The sequence below is a fragment of the Panthera pardus genome, unplaced genomic scaffold, assembly GCF_024362965.1.
Source record: "Panthera pardus isolate Hobbes unplaced genomic scaffold, ASM2436296v1 HiC_scaffold_16, whole genome shotgun sequence".
Classification (NCBI taxonomy): domain Eukaryota; kingdom Metazoa; phylum Chordata; class Mammalia; order Carnivora; family Felidae; genus Panthera; species Panthera pardus.
This window is the reverse complement of record NW_026526721.1, coordinates 151,851,385-151,869,653: the sequence shown is the minus strand read 5'-3', so window position 1 is coordinate 151,869,653 and position 18,269 is coordinate 151,851,385. Positions and strand designations below refer to the sequence as shown.

The 18,269-nt window shown below is 50.2% G+C and overlaps 1 protein-coding gene across 4 annotated transcripts in view; it reads left to right on the top strand.

Moving 5' to 3' along the window:
* The window catches only part of ITGA9 (integrin subunit alpha 9), a 357,217-nt gene that overhangs the window by 242,841 nt on the left and 96,107 nt on the right, over positions 1-18,269 (top strand). For all 4 annotated transcript variants that reach the window (XM_053903994.1, XM_053903996.1, XM_053903995.1 and 1 more), the window contains exon 19: positions 16,655-16,741. In XM_053903994.1, the coding sequence (XP_053759969.1) occupies positions 16,655-16,741 (87 nt within the window). The remainder of the gene's footprint in view (positions 1-16,654; positions 16,742-18,269) is intronic.

Below are 18,269 nucleotides of genomic sequence, written 5' to 3'. Positions count from 1 at the left end.
TAGCCCCAGGAAAACAGGCATAACTTGGGACTGTCCCAGGCAACTGGGATCCACGGTCACCCTACCTATGACCAAAATACAAGGAAGGCTTGGTGACTCAGCACCCTCCCTGGAGTGGGCACGAGGAGAAGACTCTGGCCTTGGAGCCAGATGAGGTGGGCCTTAGTCTACCCCCTTCCCCAACTGTCTGAGTCTGGGTCTCTGTACCGCAGCCCTAACGATGCCTACGCATCTATTGCTGTGCAGCAAATCACTTCAAAACCTAGTCGCTGCAAACCACGGTCGTTATCGTTCACGGAGGGTCAGCAGTTTGGGATGCTTCTAGCTCAGGGTCTCTCACGAGAGCTCCATCAGGATCTGATTAGGGCTACAGCTGTCTAAGCCTTGGCTGGGCTGTGGGGCTGGAGGATTTGCTTCTGAGGTAGCTCCCCGCGTGGCTGGCAGGTTGGTGGTGGCGGTCGGCGGGAGGCCTCACATTTTCCGCACCAGGGCGCCCGCAGCAGGTGGTCTGAGTGTCCTTACAACATGGCGGCTGACTTTCCCCAGAGCGAACCAGGCAGCTCACCTGCTCACGACCTTCTCTCAGAAGGTCACACAGAATCCGTCACTTGTGCCACATGATGTTATTTGGACGTGAGTCAGTAAGTCTGGCCCACGTTCAGAGGCTGGGGACTGAGACTCCACGGTTTGAGGGGAGGAGGAGCAAATAATTTACAGACACACTTGGAGATCACTGTCCCTATTCAGGATGGATGTTCCGGACTTACAAGCTAGTGCTGTCTGTAGACTGCCAGCAACAGTTCCTGGCACTCGTTAAAAACAAAGATTCTCTTGGCCCTCCAAGGTCCAGAAGCAGCATTCCCAAATGACGGTGGACAAGGACGGGGTTCAAGGTCCCGCAAGCCTAGGCGTGCCTACCAGACACGAATGAACCTGAGTCACCTTTACAACTAAAGGGCTGATGGTATTAGGTCAGCTCTGAGGCCGCTTCAGATATAGGCCATTCCTCTGTGGGATCCAGATAGAAGACTCCATCTCAGTGTGGAATCTAACACATGTCCCCCTAAAACCCTCTGATGAGAACCCCCCCGGCCCCCCTCTGGTGCCTGGAGCCATCATGGCTGAGTCTCCCCGCCCCCTCCAGGGAGCTGGGCCCCAGAGCTGTAGCCCATGGCCCTACTTTGGGGACCCCTCTCCGCACCACCCTCTGCTAGGCCCTTTCAAGGGCTTTTACTTAATTTGCTTCCCAGAACACTGAGATAGGTACTTATACGTGTTTTAAAGCTTTTTGTGGCAAGTGATGAAAACTGGCTTGGGTGAAAAAGCAATTTATTATTTTGCAAACTGGAAAAAAACAAAAAACAAAAAAACTTAGGGTTGGCGTGAGCCACAGTCTGTTGTTTGGGCCTCAGAAAGTTGTTACAGTGTCTCCCCATCTGTCAGCTTCTCTTTCTCATTTTGGTCCATTGCTCAGACAGGCTGTCCCCTCAGGGTGGCAAAATGGCTGCCAAGCTGCAGTGAATGAGCAATCTCATGTCATAAAAGTCCTAGCCTAGGTCACATGCCCCACCCCTCGGGGGGGTGGGAGTTGGGGGGGGGGAGTGCCACCCACAGTTCCTGGCTCCCCAGAGGGGATTTGTGGTAGGTTCTCACAAAGCTGGATGACAAGCATTGTTATCCTCATGTGCCAGGGCAAGAAACCGGGCTCAGCCCAGGTGAGTAACTTAGCCAACTTAGACAACTTAGTCAACTTAGACACAGTAGTTGAGGGTTCCTACTTCCCCTGCTCATGTTGATGAAGGAAGAGGTTCTCCCTACCCCAGCCTTGACTCCTAAGTGCTCTGTGGCCATCTTAAGTCCACTTGTAACTCTAGGACACGACCAATGGCTCTAGAAATGAGTGGGTTAAAATGCCAATGGTGGGATCGTGACATTGGATGGTATCCACCCAGGGGAGGAGCCAGAATTTCCGGTTCTTCTCTGAAACCCTTGAAACAACTCGGGCCTGGACAACCCAAGTGCGAGCTTTTGTCGTCTCAAGGTTCGTGTGACTTTTCCTGTTGCTTTTTAGTGCCAGTTGTAAGATTCAAACACAGAATTCTTCCCCCGCGTGTCGTTTCTCAGGAGGGCTCTGAGGAGGTGCAGAGTTGGTGCTCGCAACAGAGGGGCCTCCCTCCTCTGTATCCCTTCATCCGGAAGGTTCCAGCTGAAAGGACAGCCTGTCGTCTCCAAGCACAGAGGAGGGCAGGACTGAGCCACGGATGGAGGAGGGAGGAGGGCCTCGAGAAGACAAGAAACAAGCTCTCTCCCCAAATAAGCAGAAAGCCTGAGCTGTGAAACCGAGATTGTTGGCACTGGGGAGGGGTCCGAGGGCGCTTCCCTCGTGAGGTCATTGGAACAGGGCAGGAAATCTGAATCTTGTGCCAAAGAAAACTCTCTGTGCTCTTTGTAAAAAGCCTGCTGTGCTCTCTTCGCAAGGGGGCTGCTGGTTGAGGCTCACGGATGGGCACGTTGCCTGCCACCATAGGCATCTGCTGGCCATTTCTGAAGGCCTGGGGCCACCCTCCTTGCAGTCACACTGCTGTTTCTATTTGGGCTGAGGATAAGCCGTGGATCCCCCAGGCAGGTGAGACACCATCTGGCCCTTTTATTTCTGGCCGGGAAACCCTGCATAGACCAGAGTCCGTTTCATGGCTTGAGACGCTGTGTGTGAAATGTTTCCTTCTCCAGCAGAAATACCACACGGGGCCCCAGGCCCCTCTCTGCCGCCTGCTCGGGTCCGGTTATGTCTGAGACAGGATGCCTACCATCCAGACGGTCACAGGGGCGCAACCCGGGGTAGAGGAAGCTTAGGTGCCGAGCGGCCAAACTGACCAGGGTTGGAATCGCGATGTAGCTGCCCACATTATGGCAAGTTGTCCAACTTCCTGGGGCCTCATGTTCCTCATCTGTAAAGTGGGGGTTATGAGCCCTACCTCACAGTGGCAGGCTCAGATAACATGGCACTTCAAGGTCCAACATGAGGAGACATTCGGTAAATGTTTATTCCCTCCTGCCCTTCTGTTCCCTTCAGCATTTCTTCACCACGGTACCGTCATGTTAATCTTCTGGCTGCATTTTGGGGCTTGAGGGGGGTGAGGGGCAGTGTAGAGAAAGGTGACGTGGGGGTATCCCGGTGACAGCGGTTGGCCCGTGCAGGGCTCCCATACGCCAGCAGCAGGGGCCCCACAGACTTCCTAGCCTCCCTGGAAGGGGCCGTGTCCCTTGTTCACTGGCTGAGCAGACTGAGTCCTACTCCCTCTTTTTTTTTTTTTTTGTTTTAAGTTAATTTATTTTGAGAGAGAGAGAAAGAACACGAACAAGTGGGGGGAGAGGCAGAGAGCGAGGGAGACCGAATCCAAAGCGGGCTCCATGCTGTCAGCCCACAGCCCACACGCAGGGCTCAAATCCTGCAGGACCGTGACTTGAGCCGAAATCCAGAGTCCGATGCTTAACCGACTGAGCCACCCACTCGCCCCAAGTCCTACTCCTTCTCAGGAGGCCGTCCTCCACTGTGGGTCGTGCCCAGGGCCAGTGGCTCTGAGAATGCAGCTTGGCGCTACTCCGAGCATGGCCTCCTGACACCAGCGGGACACCAGCGTCCGCATCACCTGGGACCCGATGAGGAAAGTGCATTCACGGACCGTTCCCCAGACCTGCTGAATCAGAAGTCCTGCGGGCGAGTCCCAGCAGGGTCCGTCCGATGCACAAGAGACTTGAAGAACCTCTGCGCTGTAGGCACGTGATTGCACAGCAGAGGAAGGAAAACCTGCGCACCCCGTGCCCTGAAGGCCCCCTTGCAGACTGGTCCCGGTGAGGAGCTATCCGCTCTGGGGTCGGTGGGCCCCAGTCGAGTTCTGGTGCTACCACGCAGCTGCCGGGGGGCCTCGGACCAGTTCCTTCACCCTCCCTGGGCCTCCGGATGCTCCTCTGCAAAATGGATGATCTAATACTTACCTCGCAGGGTTGTTGAGAAGCATAAACCTGTCCGTCCTGACAAAGCGCCTAGGGCGGAGCCTGCCACGTGGTCAGAGTTCAGTGCACGTTGATTCTGTCACTTAGTTTTCAGGCAGCCCAGCCAGGTTGAGGGTCGAGCTCTGGGAGAGGCTTTAAACAGGCCTAAGGATTTGCCCCCCAAATGTAGCAGCTCAGAGCGAAGGAAGCACTTGAAAAGCCCCCCCGGTGGAGCTGAGTAGCAACCACCTGCACCTCGGTGGCAGCACCAAAGTGATTGGCTAAGTCCTTACAGCAAGCTGGTGGGGTAGGAATTCCTCTCTGTGTTTTTACAGGGACGTTCTTAAGGCACCACTGGACAAGTGGTAGAACCACGACCTGAACCCAAGGCAGTGTGAAAAAACTCATTGTGCAATCACAGGTCGAGAAGCTCACGGGGCCCCGGGGCCCTCCCCCTGGAAAGCTCTGTAAAGAGGAGAGTGGCTTTAACCCGCCCGCCGCCCACCGTTCAGGGCCCCTTCCCGGAGCCTGGTGCAGGCAGCGTGGGAGGCCTCCTTCCCAAAGTGGACAAAGAGAAAATGCTTAGGAACGTTAATTAAATGAGTCTATGTTTAAGAGGCACTTAAGTGGATTGAAATCAATATATGAGTCACAGAAGTCTGCACGGCCGTCTTAGCTTGCACCCTTAACGCTGGGCGGGTGGAATTCTTTGTTTTAAAAGATCCCGGTTTGCTCGGTTGGAACGGACATTCCCAGTAAAGCAGCTCAGCGCTGCATCGTGCGTTAGAGAGAATGAGAGCTTTTCTAAGGCCCGGGAGGCCATGTGCTCACATCCTGAAGTGTTCCCACTGGCGCCTTCCCCCTACCTGGAGTACAGACAGAGGGAGGGAACCTGGGTGTTTCTCTGATGGTCTCTGAGTTCCCTGGATTGAAATCCTGAGATAAGGCATCCTGCAAAAGTAACATACTAGGAAGTGTTCCCAGGAGAAACCAGTAGGGAAGTGGAGAAGGAGGCCAGCAAGGTATATTGAATTGACGTTCTTGGGGCGGGGGGGGGGGGAAAGAAGGTGGGTAACTTCTGCCCAGAGTTACAAATCACATCTCAGCGCATCCCCATCAGGGTAAGAGTTCCCCCGAGGGGATGGGAATTCCCAAGCACGGCCATCTCTCTCTCCCCTTTCACAAAGAGTTGCTGTGTGCACGGCCGTGTGTGTGTGTGTGTGTGTGTGTGTGTGTGTGTGTGTGTGTGTGGAGAGGTGTGTGGGGAGGGGAAGGGGGCCCTTCCAGCGCTGTGGACCCTTCCTCTGCTCTGCTGTGAGCAGGGCGCTGTGTGGTCAGTCTAGCCCGCTGAAGTGGAACTAAAACCCAGTGTGGAAAGCAAGACAAATGAAAACGTTGTCCAAGGGAGAATAAAGAACGAGCAAAAACTGTCTGTGGGGGAGACACCCAGGAGATGACAGACAGACGCACAGAAAGTGCGGATCAGCCGATTGCTTTTGCAGCGTCAGGGCTTGGGAGGTAATAAAGAAGGCAGTCCATGCGTTGGTCCCCTGCCACCAAAGCCAGCTTCTGACATCATGAGTGTCACAACAACAAGTTCAAAATAGACGGGCCCCGAGAAAGGTTATGAACCTGCGGCTCACCTTTTTTTTTTTAAGAGAACCAGGAAAATTCAGATCTTTTACAAACAACTCCAGCAAGATTAAACTTAAAACCTAGTCATTAAAACAACCAAAAGCAACCCTTACTCTTTGTGTGTGTGAGTCATTTTAAATAATTGGCCAATTAACTGAAAATGTTGAAACCAAATATAGAGAAAGCCAACCATAATCCTAGAAAACCAGGACACTCCCCATAGCGTTCTTGAAAATACAAAAAAGGACACATGACATTAGCATTTAGTTACAGCAGAGGGCCCTTCTCAGTTCAGTGCTGTAAAACGGGCTTCTTCTTGTTCTTTTTTTTATTTTTTTATTTTTTTTAACTTGAGTTTATTTATTTATTGAGAAAGAGAGAGAGAGCGAGCGATCAGGGGACAGGCAGGGAGAGAGGGAGAGAGACAATCCCAAGCAGGCTCTGCGCTGTCAGCATGGAGCCCAATGCAGGGCTCGAACCCACGAACCGTGAGGTCATGACCTGAGCCAAAACCAAGAGTCGCGGACGCTTAACCGACCGAGCCACCCGGGTGTCCCAACTTGCTTTTGTCCTAATCTTGGTATTGATACTCAAGGTTCTTGGTACCAGGCTTTTTCCTTGGCCTGTGAGCAATCGGAACATCCTGAGATACAGCCTGTGCTCTCCTCTCTGACCTTCCCGTGGGCATTCCCTACACCTCGAGTCCTCAACCGGTGTATGTTGCTCTGTTAGATCAGCCACCAAGGCAGTCGCTCTACGTCTGGTGTTTAACAGGAAGGCTTGCTTAGTACCTCCATGCTTGGCACCCGAGATTAGTCCACTAATGCCTGTTGAGTAAATTAATAACGGAGCGTAAGTCCCACAGGGACCTGTTTGCCTTATTTAGTCTGCTAGATACAGTTCTGAATAAGAGGGCCCTCAGCGAGATCTTGCCATTTTAGGAAGAGTAGTTTTTGAAATTTTTTTTAATGTTTATTTATTTATTTTTTTTTTACATTTTTTTTTAACGTTTATTTATTTTTGAGACAGAGAGAGACAGAGCATGAATGGGGGAGGGTCACAGAGAGAGGGAGACACAGAATCTGAAACAGGCTCCAGGCTCCGAGCTGTCAGCACAGGGCCCGACGCGGGGCTTGAACCCACGGACCGTGAGATCATGACCTGAGCCGAAGTCGGACGCTTAACCGACCAAGCCACCCAGGCGCCCCAATGTTTATTTATTTTTGAAAGAGACAGAGACAGAATGCGAGTGGGTTAGGGGCAGAGAGGGAGACACGGAATCCGAAGCAGACTCCAGGCTCTGAGCTGTCAGCACAGAGCCCGACGCGGGGCTCAAACTCACCAGCTGCGAGATCATGACCTGAGCCGAAGTCGGACGCTCAACCGACTGAGCCACCCAGGCGCCCCTATGAAGAGTATTTTTTAATTTGAGTTGCTCGTCATTTGTAATAGTTTTTGACCTCCGTGTTCTGGATTTGTACAGGGAGCTCAATTTCTGCCCATCGAGTGCACCACTCCCGGGCAGCCATCATACAGGAGTGAGTATACAGGGGTCTTTCCTCCAGCAGCTGGGTCCTTCTCCCTCCCCGCAGGCTGGGAGCACCTCCTGGGAGGCAACAGGGGCCTGCTTATAAGAGCAGCGAAGGACAGCAGGGCTGCTCAGCAGACAATTATTAAATGAGAGGACGAACAAAAGAATGTGAGACGTGACAGAAAACACGCGTCTCTCGTACATAAGAATTATTCTGCAGGAGCTGTTTCCCATTTGAGACAAAATAAGAAACGCTTGTTGAATGAATGGATGGGCTTCCTCGGGGGCAGCAGAAGGCGGGCACCCATGTTGGCGCTGGCCTTGGTCTCTGGAGTTCGCCTCTCTTTGCCACTCCCTGGAGGGCATGGGGGCTCCAGTGTGTGAGGCTCCCGTTTGAGGCAGTGTGGGACCTATTGACAGGTGTTCTGTCCTCACGAGTTGGAACCCAGGGAAAGCACTTTCCCCCACCCCACCCCCTTCAGTCTGGGTCTCAATCTCTTAACCTCCAAAAAGGCAGTGACTATCCTAGCCCTTGGGGTCTGTTTCAAAAGCTGGCATAGTACATGTGCTTCAGATGATTCCAAATCCACGTGTTCTGACCCTGCTTCTGCTCTAAGGAACCCCACTCTGGAGGGTGGGGCCTGCCATCTGCATCTTGAACAGTGGTTATAATGTAATCTAACCTCTGAGGGTGTTTAACTCTAGTGCACGTTGGAACCCCCCGGGGAGCTTGTTCAGCAAATGCTTGCCTGGGCTGTGTGCCGTGATTCAGTGGGTCTGTGTCAGGGCTCCACCTGAGTCCTTTTTAGAAAGCTTTCCACGTTAGACATGGTCTTTCTAGCACTTGTCATGCAAATTGGAGAGAAGTGCCCCCTCTGGTGGTCCACGGCCTCTTGGCCAGGAGCAGGATTGGAGAGCAGCCGTGAGCTGCTTTTCAGCCCTTCTCCCCCTCAGCTAGGTCTCTTGTGCAGTAAACAGCCTACACAACTGCGCATGATATCCCTGGCTCCAGCCGGTTCCAGTCGGCGTGAGCTATGCTCAAGCACCGAGGGGCTGGGAGTGCAGGACGGTCAGCGTTCCTGGGACAACTCAGACAAGGAGAGTCGGATGTTGAAGGGTAGACGCCCCGGATTTCTCACCCGTCCGTGGCATTCCTGCCCTGGGGTCGCCTCCCAAATAGAGGACTTGCAGCCCAGTCCTTGTCCCGGCGTCTGCTGTGGGGGGGACCTAGATAAGGGACATGAGAATGGGCAGATCTCCAGCTCCAGAAAACTGTGTCCTCACACACGCAGTAGCCCTCAAAGAACAGCAGCCGTGTGCATATTTTTCTGGAGGGCGGGGAGCATGAGGAAGGTGGTCTCCACTCTTGTTTCCCGAGCGGGTGGGCTCAGTGATGTAGAGCAGTGCTTCTCACATGGTCACGATCACAGAGGCTACCTGGAGATCGTGTTAACATACAGACTCCAATTCAGCAGGTCTGGGGTCCGACCTGAGAATCTGCATTTCTAACACGTTTCCCAAGTGTCGGTGATGCTACAGGTGCAAGGACCACACCTTGAGTAGCAAGGCCCTTCCTGGCACAGTCCTTTGAAAATGGGTTTCGAGGGGCGCCTGGGTGGCTCAGTCGGTTGGGCGTCCGACTTCAGCTCAGGTCACGATCTCGCGGTCCGTGAGTTCGAGCCCCGCGTCGGGCTCTGGGCTGATGGCTCAGAGCCTGGAGCCTGTTTCCGATTCTGTGTCTCCCTCTCTCTCTGCCCCTCCCCCGTTCATGCTCTGTCTCTCTCTGTCCCCAAAATAAATGAAAACGTTAAAAAAAAAAAAAGAAAAAGAAAAAAAAGAAAATGGGTTTCGAGTGGACAGGAGTGTAAGCAGGTTTGTAGGTGGGGTAAAACTCTTCACTGTTAGTACATCTCTAACACCAAGATTCCTGGCCAGGATTTTAATAAGTACCCCCTCAAACCCTGAATTCCTACAAACACTTAATTCCTTTCTCATGCAAACACCACTCATACATTGTTTTTATGCCCCGATGTTAAATTCTTTCCTGCAGGTTCCGAGAGGCCCTCACCTTATTGATTTTCCAGCCAACCTGTAGGGAAGAGGAAAAAAGAGTGAAAGAAAATCGAAATAATTTGATTTGTGAGATAGAATTCAACTCTGAATTCTTAGTTGGTTGATGAAGAATTTGCAAAATCTGGGAACTATTTTTTTTTTTTAATCTAAGAATAGAAAGCGTGTTTTTAAAAATCTAAGAAAGGACGTTGCTTCTGTTTAACAGGAGGGCAAAGTTCCTAGATGAAAGTCAAATCATTATGTCTTAAGGCTTAAAAGGCATGGCTTACTGATCTTTCTTCGAGGGCGTCTGGGTGGCTTAGTCAGTTGAGCGTCTGGCTTCAGCGCAGGTCATGATCTCACGGGTCCTGGGTTGGGGCCCCGCGTCGGGCTCTGTGCTGATGGCTCAGAGCCTGGAACCTGCTTCAGATTCTGTGTCTCCCCCTCTCTCTGCCCTTCCCCTCCTCATGCTCTGTCTCTCTCTGTCTCTCAAAAATGAATAAACATTAAAAAAATTTTTTTTTTAATCTAAGACAAGACGTTGCCTCTGTTTAACAGAAGGACCAAGTTCCTAGATGAAAATCAAATCATGATGTCTTAAGCCTTAAAAGGCATGGCTTACTCACCTTTCTTTGCACTTTGGGCTTTTCAGTTAGAGCTGGCTGATTTCTTTTTATTTGTTTGTATTCTCAAGTTCATATCCCTGTGGTTCCAAAGGGAGCAACCCCCAACACGGAGGGAGGTGTTTTTATTTGTGTGCACTTTGTGAAAATATAACGATTCGCTCTATATGGGGTTGATGTAATGCACCAAAGGGGGACATGTTACAGGAATAAGCTTATTCAACTCATTTCTAATTCATATTGGCTTTTAAAATGTAATATTTTTACTCATTTTAAAGCTTTCAAAGCACTGTTTTCTAAGGGCCAAGGGAAGAAGACGCCTGGCTCCACTTGGATCAGATAATTGCTCCTCCCTCCCGTGACCATCCGACCTACCTACCGCTGACATCCCCCTGCCTGTGACTGGCTCAGAGTTGCTTAAACTGCACTCACCAAATTCCTCACCAGATTCTAGGACTTCACGTCAGAGGGGAATTTTGCATTAACAGTTACACGGTTCGTCCGTCCCACACATTTGTCCCGACAGTAGTTCCTGCTTGCTTCACTTTTTTAAGCGTGAAAAGACCAAACCCAGCATGGTCTGCGCCCTGGCTGCCCAACGGGGTTTTGACAAAATTTGAGAAAGGCACTTGTTTTGCAGCGCTCTCTTTACCCCGTTCCTCCAAACGCCCCGTGTGTGTGGGTGATGATCCCTGGTGCCCTGGGCTGCTCAGCTGCCGGCTCCCGCCTGGCAGGAAGTCTGTCACCACGGACCCGGCCTTCCCAGGCCGTCAGCCATATCGGGCATCTGTAACGTATGTGCCAGGTTCGCCGGGTTGTGCTCCCCGCCTTTAGGCTTGGTTTCCATGGATTCTTCGGGGGAGGGGGAAAGGGGGGCCTTGTCCATTCCTTGTTAGGTATTCCCCACCCAGGCCCCTTCTGATCCATTCTTTCGGTGCCAGCTAGGAACGCCTGGGCAAGCGATGTCCCTACTTGGCATTCCAGTTTCCTCCTTGTAAAATGGCATCAGAGGGGAAGCTACCACACAGAGGAGCCACTTGGCACGTAGTAAGCCATTACTGAGTAGGGGCCATCTGTGGATTCCATGCTTATGGCCATCGGCACCAGCAGAGTCCTATAAGGCAGGTGTTTTGCCTTCCTTTGACAGGTGAGGAAACAGAAGCTTAAGGAAAGGATGGTTAATTTCCCTGAGGACACATAGCTGTCGCAGACCTGAGCCAGCAATTAAAGTTGGGATGCTAACTTGTGCACTTTCTATGCTGTAAGCCCATGTGGTTTTCTTCTTGGGTAGGAATTTCATGGGCCCCGTCCCAAAGGATTCCCTTCTGGGAATAGGACTGTTTTTTCTGGTGAGGCTCAGGCTGACTCACGGTCAAATGGGGCCAATAAAGTATTTCCTGGGAATATACTCTCTTTATGTTAACGCAGTTGGCCAACTTATTGGGAACCCCCGCTCACCTCTGAGCCCTCGGTTGATTAGGGAATTGGGGATAAAGTGCTTCTGAAATTTACCCAAATTCTGTATTAGCTGAGTTAACATGGAGGTCTCTCTCACCAGCTCACAAGGATCACACCTCAAGTGCCTAGAAGGAATGGGGAGGGGGTGCCTGGGTAGCTCAGTCGGTTCAGCGTCTGACTCCATCTCATGTCTTGATCTCAGGGTTGTCTGTTCAAGCCCTGCGTTGGAGTCCCCACTGGGCATGAAGCCTACTTAAAAAAAAAAAATGGTGGGAGGAAGGGATCTTAGATGAACACTAAATTGCTAGACTGGCAGCCAGACATGGGGACATGAGTGTCACCTTCAGTTTGACAGACACATGAGGAAGCTAGAAAATGAGAAGTCAAATTTCAAACTTTTGCGGGTGCCTAACCCTTGCCGGGACCTTGCAGATACGCTGCTCGCAAAGAGCACTGTGTTGGTAGTCAAATAAAGCACACTCCAGAGTGAAATGAGATGGCGTGTGATCGGGAGGAAGGAGTCCAAGGAGGCTCCCTAACCTCATTATCTGATTCTTCTTGCCAACCACTGCACGTTACAAACAGGACTGGGGCTTGACTCTACCGGCCAAGCTCCCAGGCCTGGGACAGCTGAGGTATGTCTGGAAGAAAGCGGGACTTTGCCAAGGCAAGCATCGCCCCTGCCAGGCAGACCAGCAAATGAACTTCTTCTTGCAGTCCCTCCATCCGAATCCTCGACCATCCAAGGCCCATTCATTTAATAAATGCAAACTCAGGAGCCCCTAAGTGCCAGGCACGGTGCCAGGCATCGAGGGTACAGAGGCAAATGTGCATAAACCAAGTATGCTTTTCATCACGTGTTCTAGAAAATGTTCATTGATGTTTTCCTGATCCTGAGAGTAATGCGTGTCGGTTACAAAAAAAAAAATTTAAATTGAATCACTTAATCTCCAGGGAGAAGCCCCGATACCATTTTATGGTATTGGATATCCTTGTTAGCCAAGGAAAAGTGGGACTGGGAAAAAGGCCAGTTATGTGAATCTTCTTAGAAATAAGATCCAAAATTTCAGAGTAAAAAACTTTTTTCAGATTTGATTGGGTGTTTACTTGAAAAGTAAAACTAGGGTTGCCTGGGTGGCTCAGTTGGTTAAGCGTCTGACTTCCACTCAGGTCATGATCTCATGGTTTGTGAGTTCAAGACCCATGTGGGGCTCTGTGCTGACAGCTGGAGCCTGGAGCCTGCTTTGGATTCTGTCTGTCTGTCTCTCTCTCTCTGCCTTCCCCCACTGGTGCTCTGTCTCTCTCTCAAAAATAAATAAAACATTTTAAAATATTTTGTTAAAAGAAGAAGAAAACTAAAAATTACGGAAATAAGTTTATATTATCCTACATTTAACAGCCCTTGTCGCACTGGAATTATAATGTCAAGGATATCTTAGACCCAGGGCAAAAGCTTATTTGCTTTATGAGCATCTTTAAAATAACATGTTAATTTTGGAGATGAAGAAATTGAGTGCTAGATAGGCAGGTTTTGGGTGTGAATATTCCTATTATATCATAAGGTAATATTCTTTGTTTCAGATTTTGCCTTTTTTTTTTTTTAGGACAATCACAAAAGGGTCATTTTACAAGGGTGTATTTTTTCCAAGCACTTCTCTTGATCTTTTTTATTTAAGTCCATATCTTTGGAAGCATCTTAAAGTGTTGTCATCCAGGGATAATTATCAGTTAACCAGCCTAAACTCAGCCAGATCGAGATTTATCAGTGGCTTTCGGTGGTTTCAGCAGTTTTCCAACATCACTTTCACTGATTTCATGAAAGCCTGCTTTTTTTTGCAGCAAGGGCTTCGTTTCCCTCCGCAGTAAATTTGTACCGTATTTGAATTGGGTCATCAGATGTCTACACTGTCTGGCAATCAGGGACAAAGGGAGACAGTTTGTTCACTGGTCCGTGTTCCCAGTCAGCTGAGAACTGGTCATCATAAGTCTTGCGACAGTGACAAAGTCGTGTTTTCTAACCTAAAGTCAGGGTAAGCAACGACTGGGACATGGGGAAAAGCAGAGCTAAGGAGACACCTGGGGTCTGGAACCTCGCCCACCTACCTCCTGGCGGTACGGTACCAAGAGCCGGGCAGAAGTGATGAGCAACCCCCAGTAGATCACTATTTTGAAACTTCACTGGGTCTCTCTGTGTCTACAAGGTGCCTGCCCCAGCCAAGGGGGCGAACGGCTCCATAATTAAGCCTGTTTTTCAGTTCCTCCCTGGGCATAACGTGAAGCCAGAACAAAGAGGACTCGATGCTGCTTTGGGGTAAATTGTTCCCCTGGCTGGGCGGGGCTATACAGATTTTATTCACTGCAGATAAGAAAGCTTTCTCTTGGTGAGTGTGGATTTAAACGTGATCAAGTAGCATTGTAGGTTCCCCTTGCATTCCCTTTCCTCACCTGAGACCAAATGCCCCGTACTTTCCAGTGACTCCCAGTGCCGGGAGCCTCAGCTCTACAGAGTATTGTGTGAGGTCAGGCTCACCAGAAGCAGAACCCGAGCTGGGCGTTTCTGTGCAAGCGATTTATTAGGGAAATGCTCTGGAAAGAAGCGGAATGAATGGAGCAGAACGGGACAGAGGAAGGAACCAAACGGATGTGCTGTCAGCTGGAGGCTGCTTTAACCTAATCCCACTGGAACCCGAGTTGCACAGCAGAGCTGGTCTCACCTGGAGGCAGAGGGATGGCCTTTTGCACCCATGCCAATCACAGGCTGCAGAATCCTTGCGGGGAAGGGCGTTGTAAGCCCCCGGGCGAAGCGGCTCCCATTCAGCCGGGAGCTGATTGAACCCACGTAGGAAAGGGGTCCTCGGGCAAGCACCCACACCATCCATACAAGGAGTCACGGTGTTTGCGTACTTCACAACTGTCGTAGGAGAGCGGGGTATGGAAATAAATGACCCCAGCAGGGCTGTATTGGTGCTGACAGGCAGCAGGAGGGTGATGCATGATATCCCTTCCTGTAGGACCACCAGGAGCTCATGAGTCATGAATCGTACACTGAGCGCTCTGAATCCCAGAGAGGTCTGTGGCTTTTGCTCTTTCTGCTTAGCCCCACCAAGATCCAACCAGAATTTTATAATCTCCAGTAGACTGAGTAGAGTGACCGAAAGAGTTAGACTAATGCAATAAATGCTGGCTTCAATGTTATTTTCTAGCATTTTGGAATTAACAAAAAGAAAGAAATTCAGCAGCTCTTGAATAATCAATCAAAAGCAATCTTAGGCCAAGGCCAAGAAAACCAAGGGCTTCTCAAGTACCAGAGCAAGTTTTTGAAGCCCCGGTCATTCCTGCACACTCACGCAAAAACTGAAAAGGTCTTTGGGGCAATAAATCTTTATTTCAAGAACAGATAGACCTTTGACTTGAATTGAAAACCTCTCTCCTGGAGGCGTCTGTCTGGGTGGCTCAGTTGGTTAAGCATCCAGCTCTTGATCTCGGCTCAGGTCATGATCTCATGGTTCGTGGGATTGAACACCACGTCAGGCTCTGTGCTGATACTGCAGAGCCTACTTGGGATTCTCTCTCTCTCTGCCCCTGCTACACACACTCGTATGCTCTCTTGCCCACGTGTGTGTGCTCTCTCTTACTTTCTCTCACCCTCTCAAGTTGAAGGAAGGGAGGGAGGGAGAAAGAAGGGGAGGGGAGGGGAGGAAGGAAGGAAGGAAGGAAGGAAGGAAGGAAGGAAGGAAGACCTCTTTCCTTCTTTGAAAGGGGTTTCTAGTGGGGTATTGAACTTCACAAAGGGAGTTTGGAACTAGGTTGAATAATCGTGTAATTTATATACATGCTGGGATGCTCTTGAGAGTAATTATACCCATGACAGGTATGAACGGGAACTGTGCCAGGGAAACTGAGAGTCAGCGTCACCTAGGCTTGGGCTGGCTGCCTCTGATGCCCACAGGCTGATTAGCTAGGATTTCAAGGAGCTTCTCCTTGGGCCAATGTGGACTCTGCTTCTGTAGGGAGGAGTATGAGGAAGGGGATGGTGACAAAGCCACCACAGTGAATCATTAGGACCAATCTTTGGGATATGCAGGTCTTGAGACAGCATTTGAGAAACTGTTCTCTGGTTTCCTTATGGAAATTGCCAACACATACCCCTAGGCTCCAAGAGCAGCCCCTCACTCTGACGTGTAAATGTCGGTTTCTCTGCTGGGAGGTCTCTTCTTTCTAAGCTATGAGCTCTTCAAGGACAGGACTGACATCTTTCAGACCTGTGCCCTTCACACTGATCATGGTAGGTGATATGCTGACTCAGCTAACCCAACAGATGCTCAGGGTCTGTTCTGAATCCTGTGCCATTTCCATACTCTGGGTGTGAACTTGGCACCCATGAGTATTTGGTGCCAAGATGCATGAAGTAAGCCTTGGAAGCAGGACTGAGAAAGAGTGTTCCTGATAGTGGGGACAACTTAAAGAGAGGTGTAGAATAGTAAAAGGTGTTCGTAGAATAGTAACGTGTATGCTTATTCCCTCTAGAAAATCAGAGCTGTGGAATGGAGAAGGAGACAGGCTTTAGAATGCACCAAGAAGGCACATGACCTCATTGAACTTTGGTGTCCTGGCCTCTAGACACACAGCAAGAGCTAGCTCTGTGCCTTTGCCTTCTCCAGAATCTGCAACATACCGTCTCCCCTTGGAAGTCTTGATTTGGCTTCAGTAACTTGGATCCTGTGGGTTCTGAAGAGCCTCTTGGCTTCCCTGTGTTGTAGACACAGGTGGAAAGACAGCAGCTCGCCACAACCCCTCTCCTGGCTTTCTCAGGCCACCGTGTGTAGGGTCCAGCCCTGGTGGGCTACACAAGGAAACTTCTCCTTGTCCTTGTACCTGGGCAGGCTTGCAGGGGCCCTGCTCAGCCCTCACACACCTCCTTGGTGTGTATTTTCCTTGGAGTCTGTCTTTCCAAAACTAGCAAGACCTTGAAAGGCAGGATTCGAGTGTGGGCTTAGGAGAAAGTGTCCAGAAAGTGTCCTGTTGTCTTTAAGCCAAACCTTTGGAGACATCCAGCTCACGTGCGGCTGGTTCAGTTTACCAGGAGAGCACCGGGGTTCAGAGCCGAAACATTAGTTAAGAATGTCCTGGGTACCTGCTTCCCTTCCCAGGGGGACCATAGGTAGGGTGGGCCACCAGAGGAGGGCTAGGGGACTGGGCCTGGTCCCAGGTTCCCCTCCCACCGGAGCCAGCAGTGACCGTTGTCTGGGAACTGCCCCAAAGAAGGACCGTGTTTGCTAAAGTCTCGATCTGCCTCTCGGAGGCCACTTACACATATCTGTCCACACAGCCAGCCCATCCGTTGGTGCTTTTTCTCTTTCAGGAGGAAATGGGCATTTCCTGTGAACTGTTGGAATCAGACTTCCTCAAATGCAGCGTGGGATTTCCTTTCATGAGGTCCAAGTCAAAGGTAAGGGGCAGATACAGGGCACTTCCTTCACAGAGGCCCCCGGCCCTTCCCATCAGCCACCTGCCCGGTCAGCTGCACCCCCACCCTCAGTCTTCCTCCACAACCCTGCCCTGGGCAGTGGCGCCCCAGGGGCCCTGGGCACATGTTCCCCTTTGATCCACGTGACGTACCATGAATGTGAGGGACGCACCATGGCCTTGGGACTTTGGCAAGCCCCGTCTGGTTGGCCTTCTTGAAAATCTTTCTCTGGGACATTCCATGCCACTGTGAGAGAGACAACATAGGAGAAACGTGGTCTGGGCTAGTGACCTACTGTTCTGTCACTCCCCTGGGTACTCAAAATTTTCTGAAGAGACCTCATAAAATTCTTAAAACATAAATACTGGTATTGCATTTTGTTTTTTTAAAGTGAAAGAAATTAGAGTCACTTTGGCATTTATAGGAACCCAAATTTTCTGAGCTTAAATAATGTGGTCATGGTCCAGTATATTCAGACATTCATGGAACATTCTGGTGTATGCCAGCCTTATAAGAATATGCAAAGATATGTAGAAGATGTGATTTTTGGAAGCAAAACTAGGATCTAAAAGATCAGGTCTGCCTTTTGAAATGGAAGCTATTTTTTTCCTGCTACGATTTGAAGGAAATTTCACATTCCTTTGTCGAACATACCCCCCCACCCCAAGAAATGAAAATTTAATCCTCCCCTCCCCTCCCCTCCCCCTTGTCATAGAATCAAATTGTTTTAATCTCCAAGGCATTTTGGTCCCAGTACCTGGTAGCTGTTTTGCAAACCATTTGTGAGAATATTCTAGTGAGAAAGACGGTTTGCTTATTTCCTAGCAAATCACTCAGACCCTTCATTGAATATGTCTGCTCCAAACTACAGTGGCTCTTACATCTGTGATTTCTAACCCCTCTCCTGCTCTGTTGCTCATTCTGTCCACAATCATCCCAGGAGAAGGAATGATGTAGCTTCCCTTAGAAAACGAGTTACAGGGGCACCTGGGTGGCTCAGTCAGTTGGGCGTCCGACTTCAGCTCAGGTCATGATCTCACAGCTCGTGAGTTCAAGCCCCGCGTTGGGCTCTGTGCTGACAGCTCAGAGCCTGGAGCCTGCTTTGGATTCTCTATCTCCCTCTCTCTCTCTACCCTCCTCTGCTCATGCTCTGTCTCTCTCTGTCTCGAAAATAAATAAACATTAAAAAAAAAAAAAAAGAAAGAAAACGAGATACAAATAGCCGGCCGGACCCTGGCCACATCCCCTTAGACTCCAGATAGGGTGAGGAGAAGGAGGAACACCCTGAACCCTGGACATGATTGCCCTGTGGAAACATACATGGCACCTCCACACACAAATTTAATTGAAATCTTTTCAGCAACAGAAAATAGACTTAATTGAAAAACAGTGGCAATTGCCATTTCATTGTAAAATCCAGCCTGTATCCCAAATCAAACCTAAGGTGTGTCTGGCTAATTTTAGTTTAAAGATTACGTTAAGAGGAAAATTTTATCACTTCCATGTACGG